Source organism: Apiospora marii, assembly GCF_038362585.1.
Source record: "Apiospora marii strain CBS 49790 chromosome Unknown utg000007l_segment0_segment0, whole genome shotgun sequence".
In the NCBI taxonomy this organism is placed as follows: domain Eukaryota; kingdom Fungi; phylum Ascomycota; class Sordariomycetes; order Amphisphaeriales; family Apiosporaceae; genus Apiospora; species Apiospora marii.
Genome location: NW_027117379.1, coordinates 832,612 through 846,093, shown reverse-complemented (window position 1 = coordinate 846,093; position 13,482 = coordinate 832,612). Strand labels below are relative to the sequence as shown.

Genomic DNA, 13,482 nt, shown 5'->3' with positions numbered 1-13,482 from the left:
ATGGACTCTAGGAACGCCCTCGACAGCATCCATCGAGATGACTTCCTCATGGGGTTGGTTCATGGAACACCTACAGTGGACGCCATGAAGAACCAGCAACAGTCACAGCAAGGCATGACAGCAGTGGCTGACATGCCCTCCCAGAAGGCCAACTTCTCATATCCCCGGCCGGACAGCCGCGTGATACGGCATGAACCAACAGATAGCCGATCGTCGATGACCTCCAATGGATCCGTCCCTGGCATGACCGATGCCTCGGATTCGGAGGCTTCCGCTGACGACGACTTCCATTACAACGCCTCTGCCAGCGAGCTCTGGGACAGTTTCTGGCCGAACGACGCATCCAGGCCGCAAAACCTGCAACAGGCCCAGGGCGCAGCCAGTCCTAGCATTGACACCTTGGACTACTTCACAGCCACCACTTCGCCATTGAAATCCGAAAGGTTGGACGACGGCACCATCACTATTCCTTCAGCAGGCCATCACCCTGAACAGCTTAAGTCTTTCCAATGGCCCCTCCCCAATCCCAGAAACCCTCGCCCGAGGCCAGTTCAACCCAGGGCCCCGGCAACGGCTTCTATATGCCCCAAGACAGTAGATGTGGAGTCGACCTCGAACCAAACACCCATCCCGGCGCGATCAACATCCCTGACACCTGAAGCACCTCGGCCGCAGCATACAATAAAGCGCAAGCCGCTGAGGTCCAGCAAGTCTATTGCCAACTTGGGTATTAGCAAGCCTCGTCCCCACCTTCACCCTCTTTATGAAGCTCCCACAGCATCCACGTCCAACTCGACCATCAAGCAAGATATACAATCCCTCCCTGTCTCCCCGGCCTACCCCGACCCTCCAGCGCTGTCGCTGCGGCCCTCGGCCTCGGCCTTCGACATGCGCCGGCAGCATGCCGAGGACGCCGCCGCCCTCGAGAAGAAGACCTACCACAACGCCACGGCGCCGCTGGCGCCTCTCCCCGCCCGGCCGTTCCTCGAACAATCGGCGATGGCACAGCGGCCGGCCCGCCCCCAGCTGGAACGCAACGTGTCCGTCTTCGAGTGCGACTCGGACGACGAGAGCGACTACGAGGCCGAGAGCAAGTTCGTCCGCCGCCTCACACGTGGCCTGCAGCATAAGAAGAGCACCATCGGCGGCGACCGCAACAGCAAGGCCCAAGGCGCGTCGACGCTGAGTCCCCCCGTGCCACCCGTTGGCCGCGTATCCAGAGATGGATCCGAGACCCGGAAGCGAGGCGGGTCTTTGGGCCGCATCCTGGGGCTCAAGGGTCGCTCCTCGTCCTAAAGACTTACGTTACTATTGCCTTGGGATATCACCACACCATCACTCTTTCCTTTTTCCTTCCCAAAGCCTGTTCTGAGATGGACTTGGCTTAATTAATGGAAAATGAAATTCGGAATACGGCATGATTCGGCAATCATCAGCCCCCCAGTGCGGCTGGGCACACACATCCAATGACACACTTCCACGGCTCGGCCCGTCAACCCTCCGGCCTCTTCACGCGGCCGGCTGATTAAGGATCCACTGCTCTCCTTGAGCACCAACGAAGAAAAACAAAACACAACAAACATTGAAACGACTACGACCAAGACTTACTATTATGTATGACGAGATGCTGTTATGATAAGAGGATCGGGATACAGGTCAGGGGAATGAACCATGAAAAAAACGAAAACCAACAAATCATTTCTTATCAAGGGTTTCTTGCTCTCTTCCCTTTGGTCTCCAACCATCCTCATGCGGAATATCTGAAAAACGAATTCCTGCTTATTGGCGGTCAAGCATGCTACCAAAAACTACTTTCCTTTTCTGGTTGTCTGCTTCATTTTCTCTTTGTTCCTTTTTTATCTGTCTATCTCTCTATTTTGGTCTTTGGTGGGCGGGCGGCTTTCGCCAGGGAGAAATCCCTTTTCCAACCAAAATCATCTTTTATATCGCACCATGGTATGCGATCGGGCATCATTGTTACATCATCATCAATCGCATTGTAGATAGACATGGCGGGGACAAGGAACGGGGAACTGGGCATTATTGTCTTACTGGACGGACGACAGACAACACGGATCAAATCAGTCAGCAAGCCAGCAGCGTGTACGTGGAAGGGAGAGAAAAGACAAAAGAGCAAAAAACACCCGGTTGCGAAACCGACAAAAATGGTTGTTGGGGCTGGCTGGCTGGCGGCTGCTGATGATGTACGACAACGACGACATATGATAATGACGACGAGGGATCAAAAAGGGACGATTGAGGAACGACGATATCCAAAGTCATCCTCATCATCGTGGTCATAGTATTTATATTGTGTTATTTTTAGTGGCATGGACATGCATCATATAGAAATGATAATGAATTGTATTCTACTTCACATTTGCGTACACACTATTCCCTGTGATCTCTCTCAATCTGGCTTCGAATGCCTCTTCAGCGCCTCTCACATAGGTACATATACTAACCTCGCGATGCCTGGCCAGCCAGCTGCATTCTTTCGTCGATGACTACTGCATGTATACAAATACATCATGCGGCTGCGTGACTACGTTCATTTTCAATCCAAATGCCTAAGTAGCTCCAAGCATGCCTGGACTGGGTCCTTACTCGGAGAGATCAGTAATCATCGCACGGAACCCTTTTTGGCGCATTCCTTTCGTCTCCACGAGGTATAGGAGATATAGTAAGTCTCGCGTACCTCGAATCTAGAACATCACGGAGATCGGCTAGGCCGACCGGACCGAGCGGCGAATTTGTGGTCTTTCGGTTACGTGTTGGACGAAGTGCACGAAAGCAAGCAAACAAGTAATGATAGAATAATCAGTCGCCTGAGACGAAACTGGTCTTCTTTATTGGATCTTGGTCTCTGTACCACCCAGTATTTGTAAGCGGGCTCGCTCTGGATCTAGAAGCTCTCACCCTCAACCAACCTCTCACTCACTCCCTTCTAACACATACAAACATCCCCTCTCCCTTGGGGACTCCCTCCGTGAGAGGAACCCCTTATTAACATGGCTGTATGTATGCAGTTTGTGCGTTGTCGTAATGCCCATAAAAATCATCCCACGTGTGTTTTTTTCTCTAAACGCCATCGCCTTCTCGTAAAACCCATGAAACCCATTACCAAATGACTCCTTTGTACGTAAAAATCCAGAAAATTAGCACTCATGTGCGAATTGCTCTCCATCTCTCTCGGGCTATTGCAACCCTCATCCTTCGCGGGGAAAATGTCCAAATTCTATGTGCCGGGCTAGAATCGCGTAACTCATCCGTGGGTGATGAGAATCCCCTGGCAAGTAAAAACAATGTACAAGAAGCGTAAATGCGACGGCAAAACTTTCTGTTTATACATGGGTGTCGTGAATAGTTTTTGCAAAATCATGTCGTGATAGAAGTCGTGATCGAAGTTGTCTACTTCCGTCGTCGTCGTCGTAGTCGTTAAAGCGCTAATCAAGCATTTGGCTGTTGCCCGTATTTACAGGTCTAGAGATGTTATGTGCCACGTGAGAGCCCCTCTTCACCATGATCTTGGCTCTCTCCAAGGTGTCCGGATCATGCAGTTTCGGGTGCAGTCGCTGGGATGGCGGCATGGTGAATTTGGGCAAACGTCTGATGCCGAACTTCTCCTCGCCGTATCGACCGTCGCCAATTGACCATCTGCTCTGGTCTAGGAGGTCGGCATACGCGTCCAGTTTCCCCTTGAATGCCCTGCGGTCACGCGGCCACTGGAAAGCGTCGTCGGCCAGGAGTTCGTCGTTGGCGCAGAAGCTGATGATCTCGGCCACACATGTTACAGCGTGGGGGAGTCCAAATTGTGCCCTCTTGGGGATCAATGAGATCAGGGCCAGCACGTAGAGGACAAGTAGGCTGAGCAGGATAGCGTAAGCCGCCATGTTAGGGTACATCCGCACTTCGCCCGCAGGGGGCGTCATGGCCATGAATAAGCCGCCAGCGAGTACTGGTATCAAAATGAACAGGTTCGCCAAGAAAGAGATACAGGCTACACGCCAGTGCCGGTTCTTGAGTGCCCTCCATGTGGCTTGCAGTGGCAGACAAGCAGCGTAATCGGCGAGCAAAGACGTATTGGCCCTCGAACCTTCCTTGCGTGTCAGCTCGCCCCAGGGTGTCAGGATCCGCAACGTGAGGTCGAGTGACTGAAACAGGAGAAACAGTATAAGACCAATAAGCGACGGGATGAAAGAGTAGAGGAAGTCTGCCGCTGAGAACGCGCCTGGAATAGGACCGGCTTTGAGGGCGGGGAGAAAGCCCTGGCGGATGTCGGTGCTTGGAATAAAAGAGACGACGAAGAGCGCAATTAGGAGGACGGAGCCGGCTACCGCCCACAGTATTACCTGGCTCGATCGCAGACACCAAGGCAGGTAGCTATGGCGCAGATCGGGGCCATATTGGTTCGCTAGGGGTCTGTGAGACATTCCGCTGCGTGAATCCCTCTCATGAACGGAGGCTCCCAATTGCTCGATGTCGACTTTTTCGTCGTTGGTCGAGTGTCCAATACCGTGCCACACCCAGTTTGGGGCGTCTGGGGTAGACCAATAACCGAGTCGATCCCTGTTCCCGTCGAGTCTATCTCTCATCTCGGCCCTACTCGCGGCTGTCTCGGTGCCATCGTATAGTTGCGCAGAGTTGCTCTGCGCCACCAAGTGAATGACATCAGCAATGTTCCTGATATCCCAGCCCGGTCGCATTCCAGTGCGTCTGTTGCGCCAGAAAACGATGAGGACAAGGGTGGAAATCAGTAGCAACACATATAGTGCCACCAGAACCCAAGCGACACCCTGAACAGTCGCCCAAGACCATTTACCATCGACAATGATGACCGTGAACAGGGTGCTCTGCAGCGGTATCGTAAGGTTCGCAATCCAGGTGACGATAACCGGTATCCAAACTTGCCATGTGCTTACGAGCTGGGGCCACAGGAATGACTTGGGGTATAGGGGTAAGAAGCCAACACCTCGACGATACCGCAAATCATCAGATGCCATGGCCGAGAAAGGCAAAACTCGGAACACTGCAGTTATGACACACTGCGCGTAGATCAACAAGACTGCCGCAATGAGTTGAGGCATGATCCGGAAGACGAAATATTGCCCACCGGTCATCGAGCCGCTATAGCCTACCAAGCCGTTATGGCGGTCGCTATAGATGGCACAAAAAATGAGTGCGGCAATCATCAATGTGCACAGCACTGCCAAGATCGACAGTGATGGGGTCCGGAGGATCCAAGGTTTGAATGTGAGAGGGGGGTGGCCTCTGATATTCCCGGCGTCGGCATCCGAGCGAGCGTGCCAGTGAGGGAGATTCCGAGGAGAACGATGTACGTGCTTTGGACGGCTTTCCGATTTATCTAGCATCTCCTTGCCGTCATTCTGCCACCATCCAGCTTGGGAACCCCATTGGTATCCTTCACCGCCTCCAGGGCTCGATACTTGCTCTCTGGGCGGAGCGGTTTGCTGTCCGTCTGCGTCGGTTGTAGCAGGTATATCAGCGAGGGCTCGTTGGAGCCGTCGGGTTGCGAGTAGTTCCTCTGGGTCAACATCTTCGTAGTAGTTGGCATCCTCCGTCTGAGACAGGGACTCATGTTGCGGAAGAGGGTCGAAGAGCCCGGGGACGGTGTCGGGCATGTATCGCATCATAGGGTTTTCTTCGCCAGCGCCGGAAGATGGTACTCCTGACAGGCCTCGACTGTTCCGTTGCCGAGTCAAAGCCTCGATCGCATGTTGAATGTAGGGCGTATCATCAATGCCTGGAGTAATAGACGCTTTGGTGGCGCGAAGCATGTCGTCGGTCACCTCATTGGCGAGGGACTGGTATTGAGGCCCAGACATGGCGTTGGGCTTCTGGTGGAAACGGACCAGTTGGCGAGGGGCTACAGGCTCGGGCACTTGGTATGTCACCGCCCGTTGCTGGGTAGGAGGATAGTTGCTTCCATACGCCGTGCCGACTGGAGGGGGCGGCGACGGTACGAATGGAGCGATGGCAGAAATTGGCGAGGGCGAAGCAGCAAGCTCGGGTCTCTCGTGCGGTTGTGATCGCAGATGTTCAAACTCCGGAATGGTAACGTGCAAAACAGTAGCCTGAGATGGGCTTGTCGTCTTTGGCGTGGCAGCAGACGAGAACGTTCTGTGTGTTTGATTGGATGCTAGTATTTGGAAGTAAGCAGGAATACTTGACTAATGTTGTTATGAGTAAGAAAAGGATTTTCCTGCAGAGACGTACGGTTCTGGTCGACATAGTTAGAAGGGAGACCTTGAGAGTTGGCCATGGTTCTGGAAACCCGGACAACACAGCAGAGGGGTCGCTTTGGCGGCCTAACAAACTCCACTTGAATACCACTTGGATGTGTCGAGCCAATAGCTTGAGTTGGTATACTCTAGGTTGCAGCTGCAGGTCCACGGTATGCATGATTTGTAACCGCAGGAACGAGTTCTGGTTGGGGGGTTTGCCTTTTTGCTGGATCGCGGCCGGGGGGCTGGCAGCGAGTTCTGGGTATACGAGGTTGGGAATACTTTCCCAACCTCCCGCCCGAGCAAGCCATTGCAACACCATGAAACCATGGGCACGTTTGCAATAACTGAGATTTGAGATTTGATCAAGGATAGAAATGATAATTAAAGAGATTTAACTTACTGTGTATTTTCTTTATTTTCTTTCAACTCTTCCGGCTTTTTTTCTTCTCTTCCTCACGATTGTTTACCTCTATCAACCGTCTGAGACACAAACAACTTCGCGGTGCTGTAAGCTGCAATCGAAGATGGTCGTTTTAGAGCTCGAAAGCTTGGAAGGGAAAAAAGTGGGAAAGCTGGGAGAGCTCATGTGGGCCGATGGGCGGGCGCTTGGAGAGATGGGGGCTGGCCTGGCAACACCATGTGGGGGATGAGCCTCCTCTAGCCAAGATAGCTTCCAGGTCTTCCAGGGCTCGTGTCTCCCTTTTCTCTCTTCAACCACGCGACTATCAGCTATTAGGAACTACCTGTCAAACGTCAAAAGAAAAAGCTTGTTCATTAGCTGACTTAAGCCTGCATGACGAACGACAGGTCGAACTGTACTATATATCCCAGAGACTTTTGATCGTCTGTTTGCCGTGTTCGAGCGAGAGACTGGTGCTCATGACATCATGGGCCCTCGACGTGCACTGCAAGCACAAATCCCCAGCCTTTGGGGGCCGTATCCATGCAACCAGCCGAACCAATTTGCTCGATCTAGCGACTCGAATGTTGTCTAAATAGACTCAAGGTTTCCTTCGGCCACGCTGGAATCAAGCTGGCTAGTCCGATGCTGTATCTTGATTGGCAGCGTTTGGCCTGCATAGCTGGCACTCGGGCCAGTAGTTGCCTCTAATGGATCTGCAACTTTTTAGAGTGCGTGTCCACTCATCTGGACGATCTGGACAAGGATGACTTTTCTATGCACATCTTATGGGTCAGTATAGTATCAAAGTATATCAAACCCAAAGTCTAAATCGGCTGTTCTACTAACCGAATTGATCAAGTATCTGCTTTTCTTTTGGTATGTCTGTCATATATTGTACTCATGGCCAAAAACCTCGGAGAATTGGTTCTTCTTTCCTCCTGGTCAGTGAATCGCTTACACTTTCCATGAATAATTGGCATGTTAATTTGTCCAATGGTATTATGCTTAGCGGGATGAACAATTTGTCAATGGTGATAGATGTTCTTCTAATGTGTACATTATGGTATGTGAGTATGCCATCGAGAGGACATAATGGTCATCGACTCTTCATCCTTGGGACCAAGACGGTTTACGTAGTTCAAGTTTTCGGAAGGACATGTATAATAGAAGTATGGTCGTTGCTTGTAAGGAATACTGCTGACCCTGAATCAATGGCTGGCTTGCCGTATAGGCCGATATACTGGACGACTGTCGAACTCATTGCACAGCTTCGTAGGGATAACCAGGGTGCTGCTTGTGGTCGCGCCTCTTGAATCGATGCAGCATGACCACGGCCCCAGATACGTGATCGCTTTTGGTTTCGCCCATATCTCGCGGGGGTTACTTTGGAAGAGTTGAAGATATGCAATATGTGTTTCGGCACTGGATTGTTAGCAGTGCCCCATCGACCAGCACACGCAGGGAATGGCACCCAGCCCATGCCTACCCAGGGGAAGCCCTGTGTAGAGCCATTAGAACTCAATAGTAGCAAGAACGTTATATGTCGTGATTACCATTACTGCACCACTTCATTTGCCCATATTGCTCGTAATCTCTAGTAACAGCCAGGACGGCCGTGAAACGACGCGTTGTCCCGCCCTTCTCAAGCATGTAATCCCCCTTCAAATCACTTGTCGCCCTTACTCTCGGCGAAACTGAGGGTGTGATGGAATGGATAGGCAGCGAGGAACAGGAAACCAAGCCGCTGATCAAGTGGCTGTCGTCGGGCCGTCTGAGACACTGCTGCTGTCGAACCGTAGTCTGTGTCTCAAACGGCGATGCTCACTTTCCGTATCTGCAAATGGGTTGGCATGCTGCTGCCTTGCCAGATAATCCGATCGTCGATTTTCACGATATCGCGTTTCGCGATGTTGGGCGAGGGAAGGTTGGCGCAGTGGGGGTTGAATTCCACGAGTTGGATATCCGTTCAGGGGTTGTTGGTATATAAGTCGGAAGGAAGCAGCATCCCGGTCAGGAAATAGAGCAGTATCAAACAGTCGTCTCAAAGTCGTCCAGGTGATAAATACTAGTTACCCCTTTTTCAACACCGGTGTTCGAGCCAAATCATCATAATGCTGAGCAACATCCTACTTGCTGCGGGGCTCGCACCCGCCATCTTGGCGAAGCCTATCCAGTAAGCTCCTTAACCTGCCTTACAATGTCGATGGTCTACTTACCCATATATAGGCACCGCCGGCGGATGGATAACCTGACGGAGACTGCAACCTCGACCGAGCCCGAGCCTGAGTTCACCGCTGTACTCGACATGCCCCAGAAGCGAGCTCGCGGACCTATGCCCATGTCGACTTCAGTCCCCACCTCTTCGACCGACGACTTCATCATCTACGGGTCGGATCTTCCCACTCAATCGGAGTTTTTGAGCGTTCCGACCATCACGATGCGTCGGAGCCGGACCCTGACAGTCCCGCTCTCCTTGGAAACCGACGATGGCCTCGAGCTGCCGACCAAAAAGCGAGCGGTAGGTATCCCCAGCCTGACAGATGACCTTGTTCTGCCCACTGTCACGGATGCTATCCTCCCGTCGGCCACGGTTACAGATGACATCCTTCCGTCGGCCACGGTTACGGATGACTTGCCCCTGGAAACCGACGACCTCGACCCAGACCTCCTTTTCATGCACAAGCGCGCTATGGCCCTGCCTTCGGTGACCACCGACGACGTGGTCTTGCCCACGGAGACAGATGATCTCCTACCTTCTCTTACGCTGACGGATGACATCCCACTTGAGACCGACGATCTCGACCTCGGATTCATGAACAAGCGCTCCATTGTCGTTCCTTCGGTGACGGATGACTTGGACCTGCCCACAATGACAGCTAGCATCTTGCCTTCACTCACGCTGTCGGAGGATCTCCCTCTTCAGACTGAAGATCTTGACCTCGATTTCATGAACAAGCGCGCCGCACTCAGCGTCACCGACGACATGCTCCTGCCCACCGAAACCGAAAGCTTTGTCCTGCCTTCTCTCACTGTTTCTGTCACGGACCTGCCGCTGGAGACCGACGACCTCGACCTCCCTCTCGATACCGAGGAGAAGCGAGACATGATGAAACTCCGTCCCTCGAGCACGTCCAGCAGCTACTCCAGAAGCCACTCCAGCAGCCACTCCAGCAGTCGCTCTTTGCCTTCCCCGACCATCTCTCTTCTGGATCTGCCGCAAGAGACCGACGACCTCGACCTCCCCTTCGACACCGAGGAGAAGCGCGACATGATGAACCACCGCCCCACGCACTCGCTCAGCCGGTTCTCCGTCGTCGTACCCAGCGCGACCAGCCTCTTCCCCTCCTCTTCGAACCTCCTGCCTCTCCCGGTTGAGACGGCGGTCGACCCGGACCTGGACTTTGACATGCACAAGAACAAGCGTCAGGAGGAAGAGGAAGAAGAAGAGGAGTTTGTTGACGAGCGCGTCAAGCCCGCCAAGCCGACCGTGTCCCTGCCCACCGCCTCGAAGGTCCCGACGCCGTCCGTGTCCGGTGTCGTCCTCCCCAAGCCGTCCGTGACGGGGCCCCCGCAGGTGCACGACCACTGCAGCGACTGCGGCACCAAGTGCGCTGCCGTGAAGGACGTGGCCGGGATCCTCAAGTGCGTCCAGGACTGCGTCGCGCATTGCCTCTCTCACCTGCCGACCCAGACGGGCAGCGTCGTGGTCAACTCGCTGTCCATGTCCAAGTAGACACAATAGCAAGCAGCATCAGCCGTCACCGCTCTTTCGCTTGTCATGTCATCGCACAGCAGCAGAAGCAGCAGCGGCAGCAAGGAGGGAAAAGGAGGAGGAGCAGGAGAAGAAAAAGGACGTTTCATTGTTGTTCCGAGACCAGTATCTGGCGGGGTTTCTGCTGGCCGGGGGTATAGGGGGGTATCGAAAGAGGAGACCCGGGCGGCCTGCCGCTTCATCTCGTCTCCTCAGCGGGAATTGCCCCTGCCAGGGCGGTTTCAGGGTCGCTCACGGTCGCTGTCGTTCGCTGACGAGTGCTAGGTATAGGGAATGGGGGGTTTGGAGGGATGGGTTGGTAATGGGGTCACGATTATGGTTTACGCGTCCATGTTATGAGAGACGGGAGTTTGGTTCGTTTCATTGATGGCGAGACGCATGATAGAGGTTGAGAGATTAGTTTCCTTTCCTCGAGCTACACACGCCAACAGCTCGAGTTCGCAATCGACACTCGTTTTAGTTCTTGGGCATTCGTCTCTTGATTCGGCCACTATGTACTGCTGTTCTACTTACCATTGCGATGCTGTTCCCTTCGTGGCTCGTGGGGAAACATGGATGCCGGGGCAAATGCCTGCTAGCATCCATGATGCAGCAGTTCTGTCCATGGAAGACTTGCCCGCCCCGTGAGTCTCCCATGGAAAGGGTCACTCGGGGTGCATACCCGCGACCCGCTCAGAATCACGTAACAGCAGGGACTTATTGGATGATGAACATAAGTCTAAAAATGAAATGTCACGTAGAACAAAGGCAGGAACACGCTGTAAGGCAAGGTGCGGTGCCTTGCTTGGTTCAGAGCGCATGCAACAAACACACACTATTGCTGTTGGTCCACGTCCAGTGTCCACCGCCCATATCCATTCCCAACGCCAGGACCCGTTTGGAGATGCAGGAACGCGCCCTGAACTGCAGATCATCGAGAGCCAAGACGTTTTGAGTTTACCGCGGCATCACGACACTCAGCCGCCGGTTGGTTGGCGGAGATATCAAAAAGAAAAGCCGTACCCTCGATGTTGGTCGCCTCCTTGCAGCTGCTGTACGGACGGATGCGTTGGCACAATGAGAGATGAGAAATGAGAAAGAATATGGGCCAGAACGCGGAGGCGGCCCAACAAAAAGGCGATCGGCTTCAAAACGTACAACGCAAGGCACGTGAACATCGATTTTGGTTTCCAACCCCGTTCGAGGTCGGCCGAGCTGATGCGTTGACAGCGGCGACGGCTACCTCTTTTGGGGGCATTGCTATTTTTGAAGCCATAACATGTTGCAGTCCAGATGCATCTGGAATGCTTGAGCTGACGAGAAAGCATGGGTCTCGAGCCTCGCGGGCGGCTCCAGGCCCCATACTTATCATACATGTGCCAGGTGCCTGACGGTCAGTGGAGTTGGAGCTGAACTGATAGACTCTAGAGGCTCCATCCAAACTCGGGGCGGCCAGGGGGCCCAGATTGCCGTCGGTCTTCTTTTTGCGCAAACCTCGGTTTGAATATAGTATTTAGTAGCATGCGGAACTTCCGGCTTTCAGGGAGTCCATCAATGTATCCAGCCCAGCACGACTTGATCTAGCCGGGGAATTGGAGAATCCAGACAATTTAGACTTGAGGGTTCCAAGATCTGCGATACGGAGGAAACAGAAAAAAGCGCCTAATTGATTTTTTCTTCTTCTTCTTCTTTAGTCGTTGGAAAACAGGGCCGGTCCCTGCGAGCCTGCTTGGGCCGAATGCGACGGGCGCGTAGGTAGATGGGAGAATCAGGTCCTTGTTAAGGTGTTGGTTCGGCGCTGTAGATCCTGGTGGGCGGCTTTTTGGGTCTTGCAGGGTGCTGGGTTACTGCTAGGACTTTTTTCTACGGTAGTGTGGTGCCATCCGATAATCGTCAATCAATTTGTTTGTCGCCTAGACATGCCCATCGCACTCTCCTAGGTATTGCGCATGGAACGAATACGGCCGTCTAGCCCGGAGAGCGGCATGCAATTGCCAGTTCACAATGCACATTCTCCATGTTGCTTGGCCAATTCAATATACTTGAGATAATACTAGCAAACGCTGCTTTTGGGCCCCATCCAAATTAATCTACGCAATGGGTATTCTAGAAGGAAGGGGGAAAAGAAGAAGAAAAAAAGCAGCATAATTATGCTATTAGCACACTCCGGAGTTAAGGCCAGCTCAGAGAGCTCCGCAAAGGGTTCAGTTTTGGTTTGTTTCAGTCCTCAGGTAGCATCACGACACAGCCATGCTGCTCGTTCCATAAAGGTGCGTCCACTGGAAGCGGGGTCCAGATTGGTCGAAGGGGAATTACCAGGCTCTGATCCTCCGATACTCCTGTCTTCTGTCAAGCTCCTGTCCCCTTTTTCGGAGCGAGTGCGGAGATGTGTATATTAATTGGACTCCTATTCTGCAAACATAATTGCGATGATTATTTAGTGGCCATTGAAACAAAACTCTTGCTGTACAATTGAGAAAAGGTATGGAGGCTAGAAACTGGAGTTATGAGCTCATCGTATTAGCACATTACCCTGGCCATTGCAGCCTGAAGCCGGTTGGCGGCCATTTGGCTCCGCACGTCACACGGTGCTCGACAGGTGTATGCGCGCCGCAAGCCTATCGTCATACAGTCTGAAGTCGGGCCCCCAAGCACTGTAACCCTATCAACTAGGGGCGTCGGCGGGCCTTACTGAATACGACGAGGAAAAAGCTTGGAAGTGTCGGCTAAGCGAGGAAACGCTGCACAAACACTCGTGTCCATGACGAGTTGCTTCTTTTGCGCGTGTGAATCAGGCGATTCACTCGACTGGCTGACTGTTTTGTTTTGCGACGTTGAACAAACATGTCAGAATCTGTACATTTTGGCTGTCGCAACATCATACCTACACTGAGGGCCAAGACTAGCGTCCCCTCCTCCTCTTTGACTTGTGCTCCTCTTATTGTCGACGGACTTATGCAGGTGCGCCTCATCCAACACCAGACCCATACCCACTCGGTTCTGTTCCCACGTTTTTTAACAAGTCCCTCATGTCTTGAGATAGGCCAGCCCAATTTGGTCACGGCTCAGTCAGCGTGATA

The 13,482-nt window shown here is 52.9% G+C and overlaps 3 protein-coding genes across 3 annotated transcripts; 2 read left to right on the top strand and 1 right to left on the bottom strand.

Annotated features, from left to right (window-relative positions):
- PG985_010670 (uncharacterized protein) lies at positions 1-1,296 on the top strand (the record flags this gene model as incomplete). The annotated part of the gene is made up of 1 exon (XM_066830438.1): positions 1-1,296. One exon carries the CDS (start codon positions 1-3, stop codon positions 1,294-1,296), a length of 1,296 nt encoding a protein of 431 aa, XP_066681120.1.
- Positions 1,297-3,446: 2,150 nt separating this feature from the next.
- On the bottom strand, positions 3,447-6,283 carry PG985_010669 (uncharacterized protein; the record flags this gene model as incomplete). The annotated part of the gene is made up of 2 exons (XM_066830437.1): positions 3,447-6,160; positions 6,238-6,283. 2 exons carry the CDS (start codon positions 6,281-6,283, stop codon positions 3,447-3,449), a joined length of 2,760 nt encoding a protein of 919 aa, XP_066681119.1.
- Positions 6,284-8,762: 2,479 nt separating this feature from the next.
- On the top strand, positions 8,763-10,384 carry PG985_010668 (uncharacterized protein; the record flags this gene model as incomplete). Its single annotated transcript, XM_066830436.1, has 2 exons — positions 8,763-8,824; positions 8,878-10,384. 2 exons carry the CDS (start codon positions 8,763-8,765, stop codon positions 10,382-10,384), a joined length of 1,569 nt encoding a protein of 522 aa, XP_066681118.1.
- Positions 10,385-13,482: the final 3,098 nt, after the last annotated feature.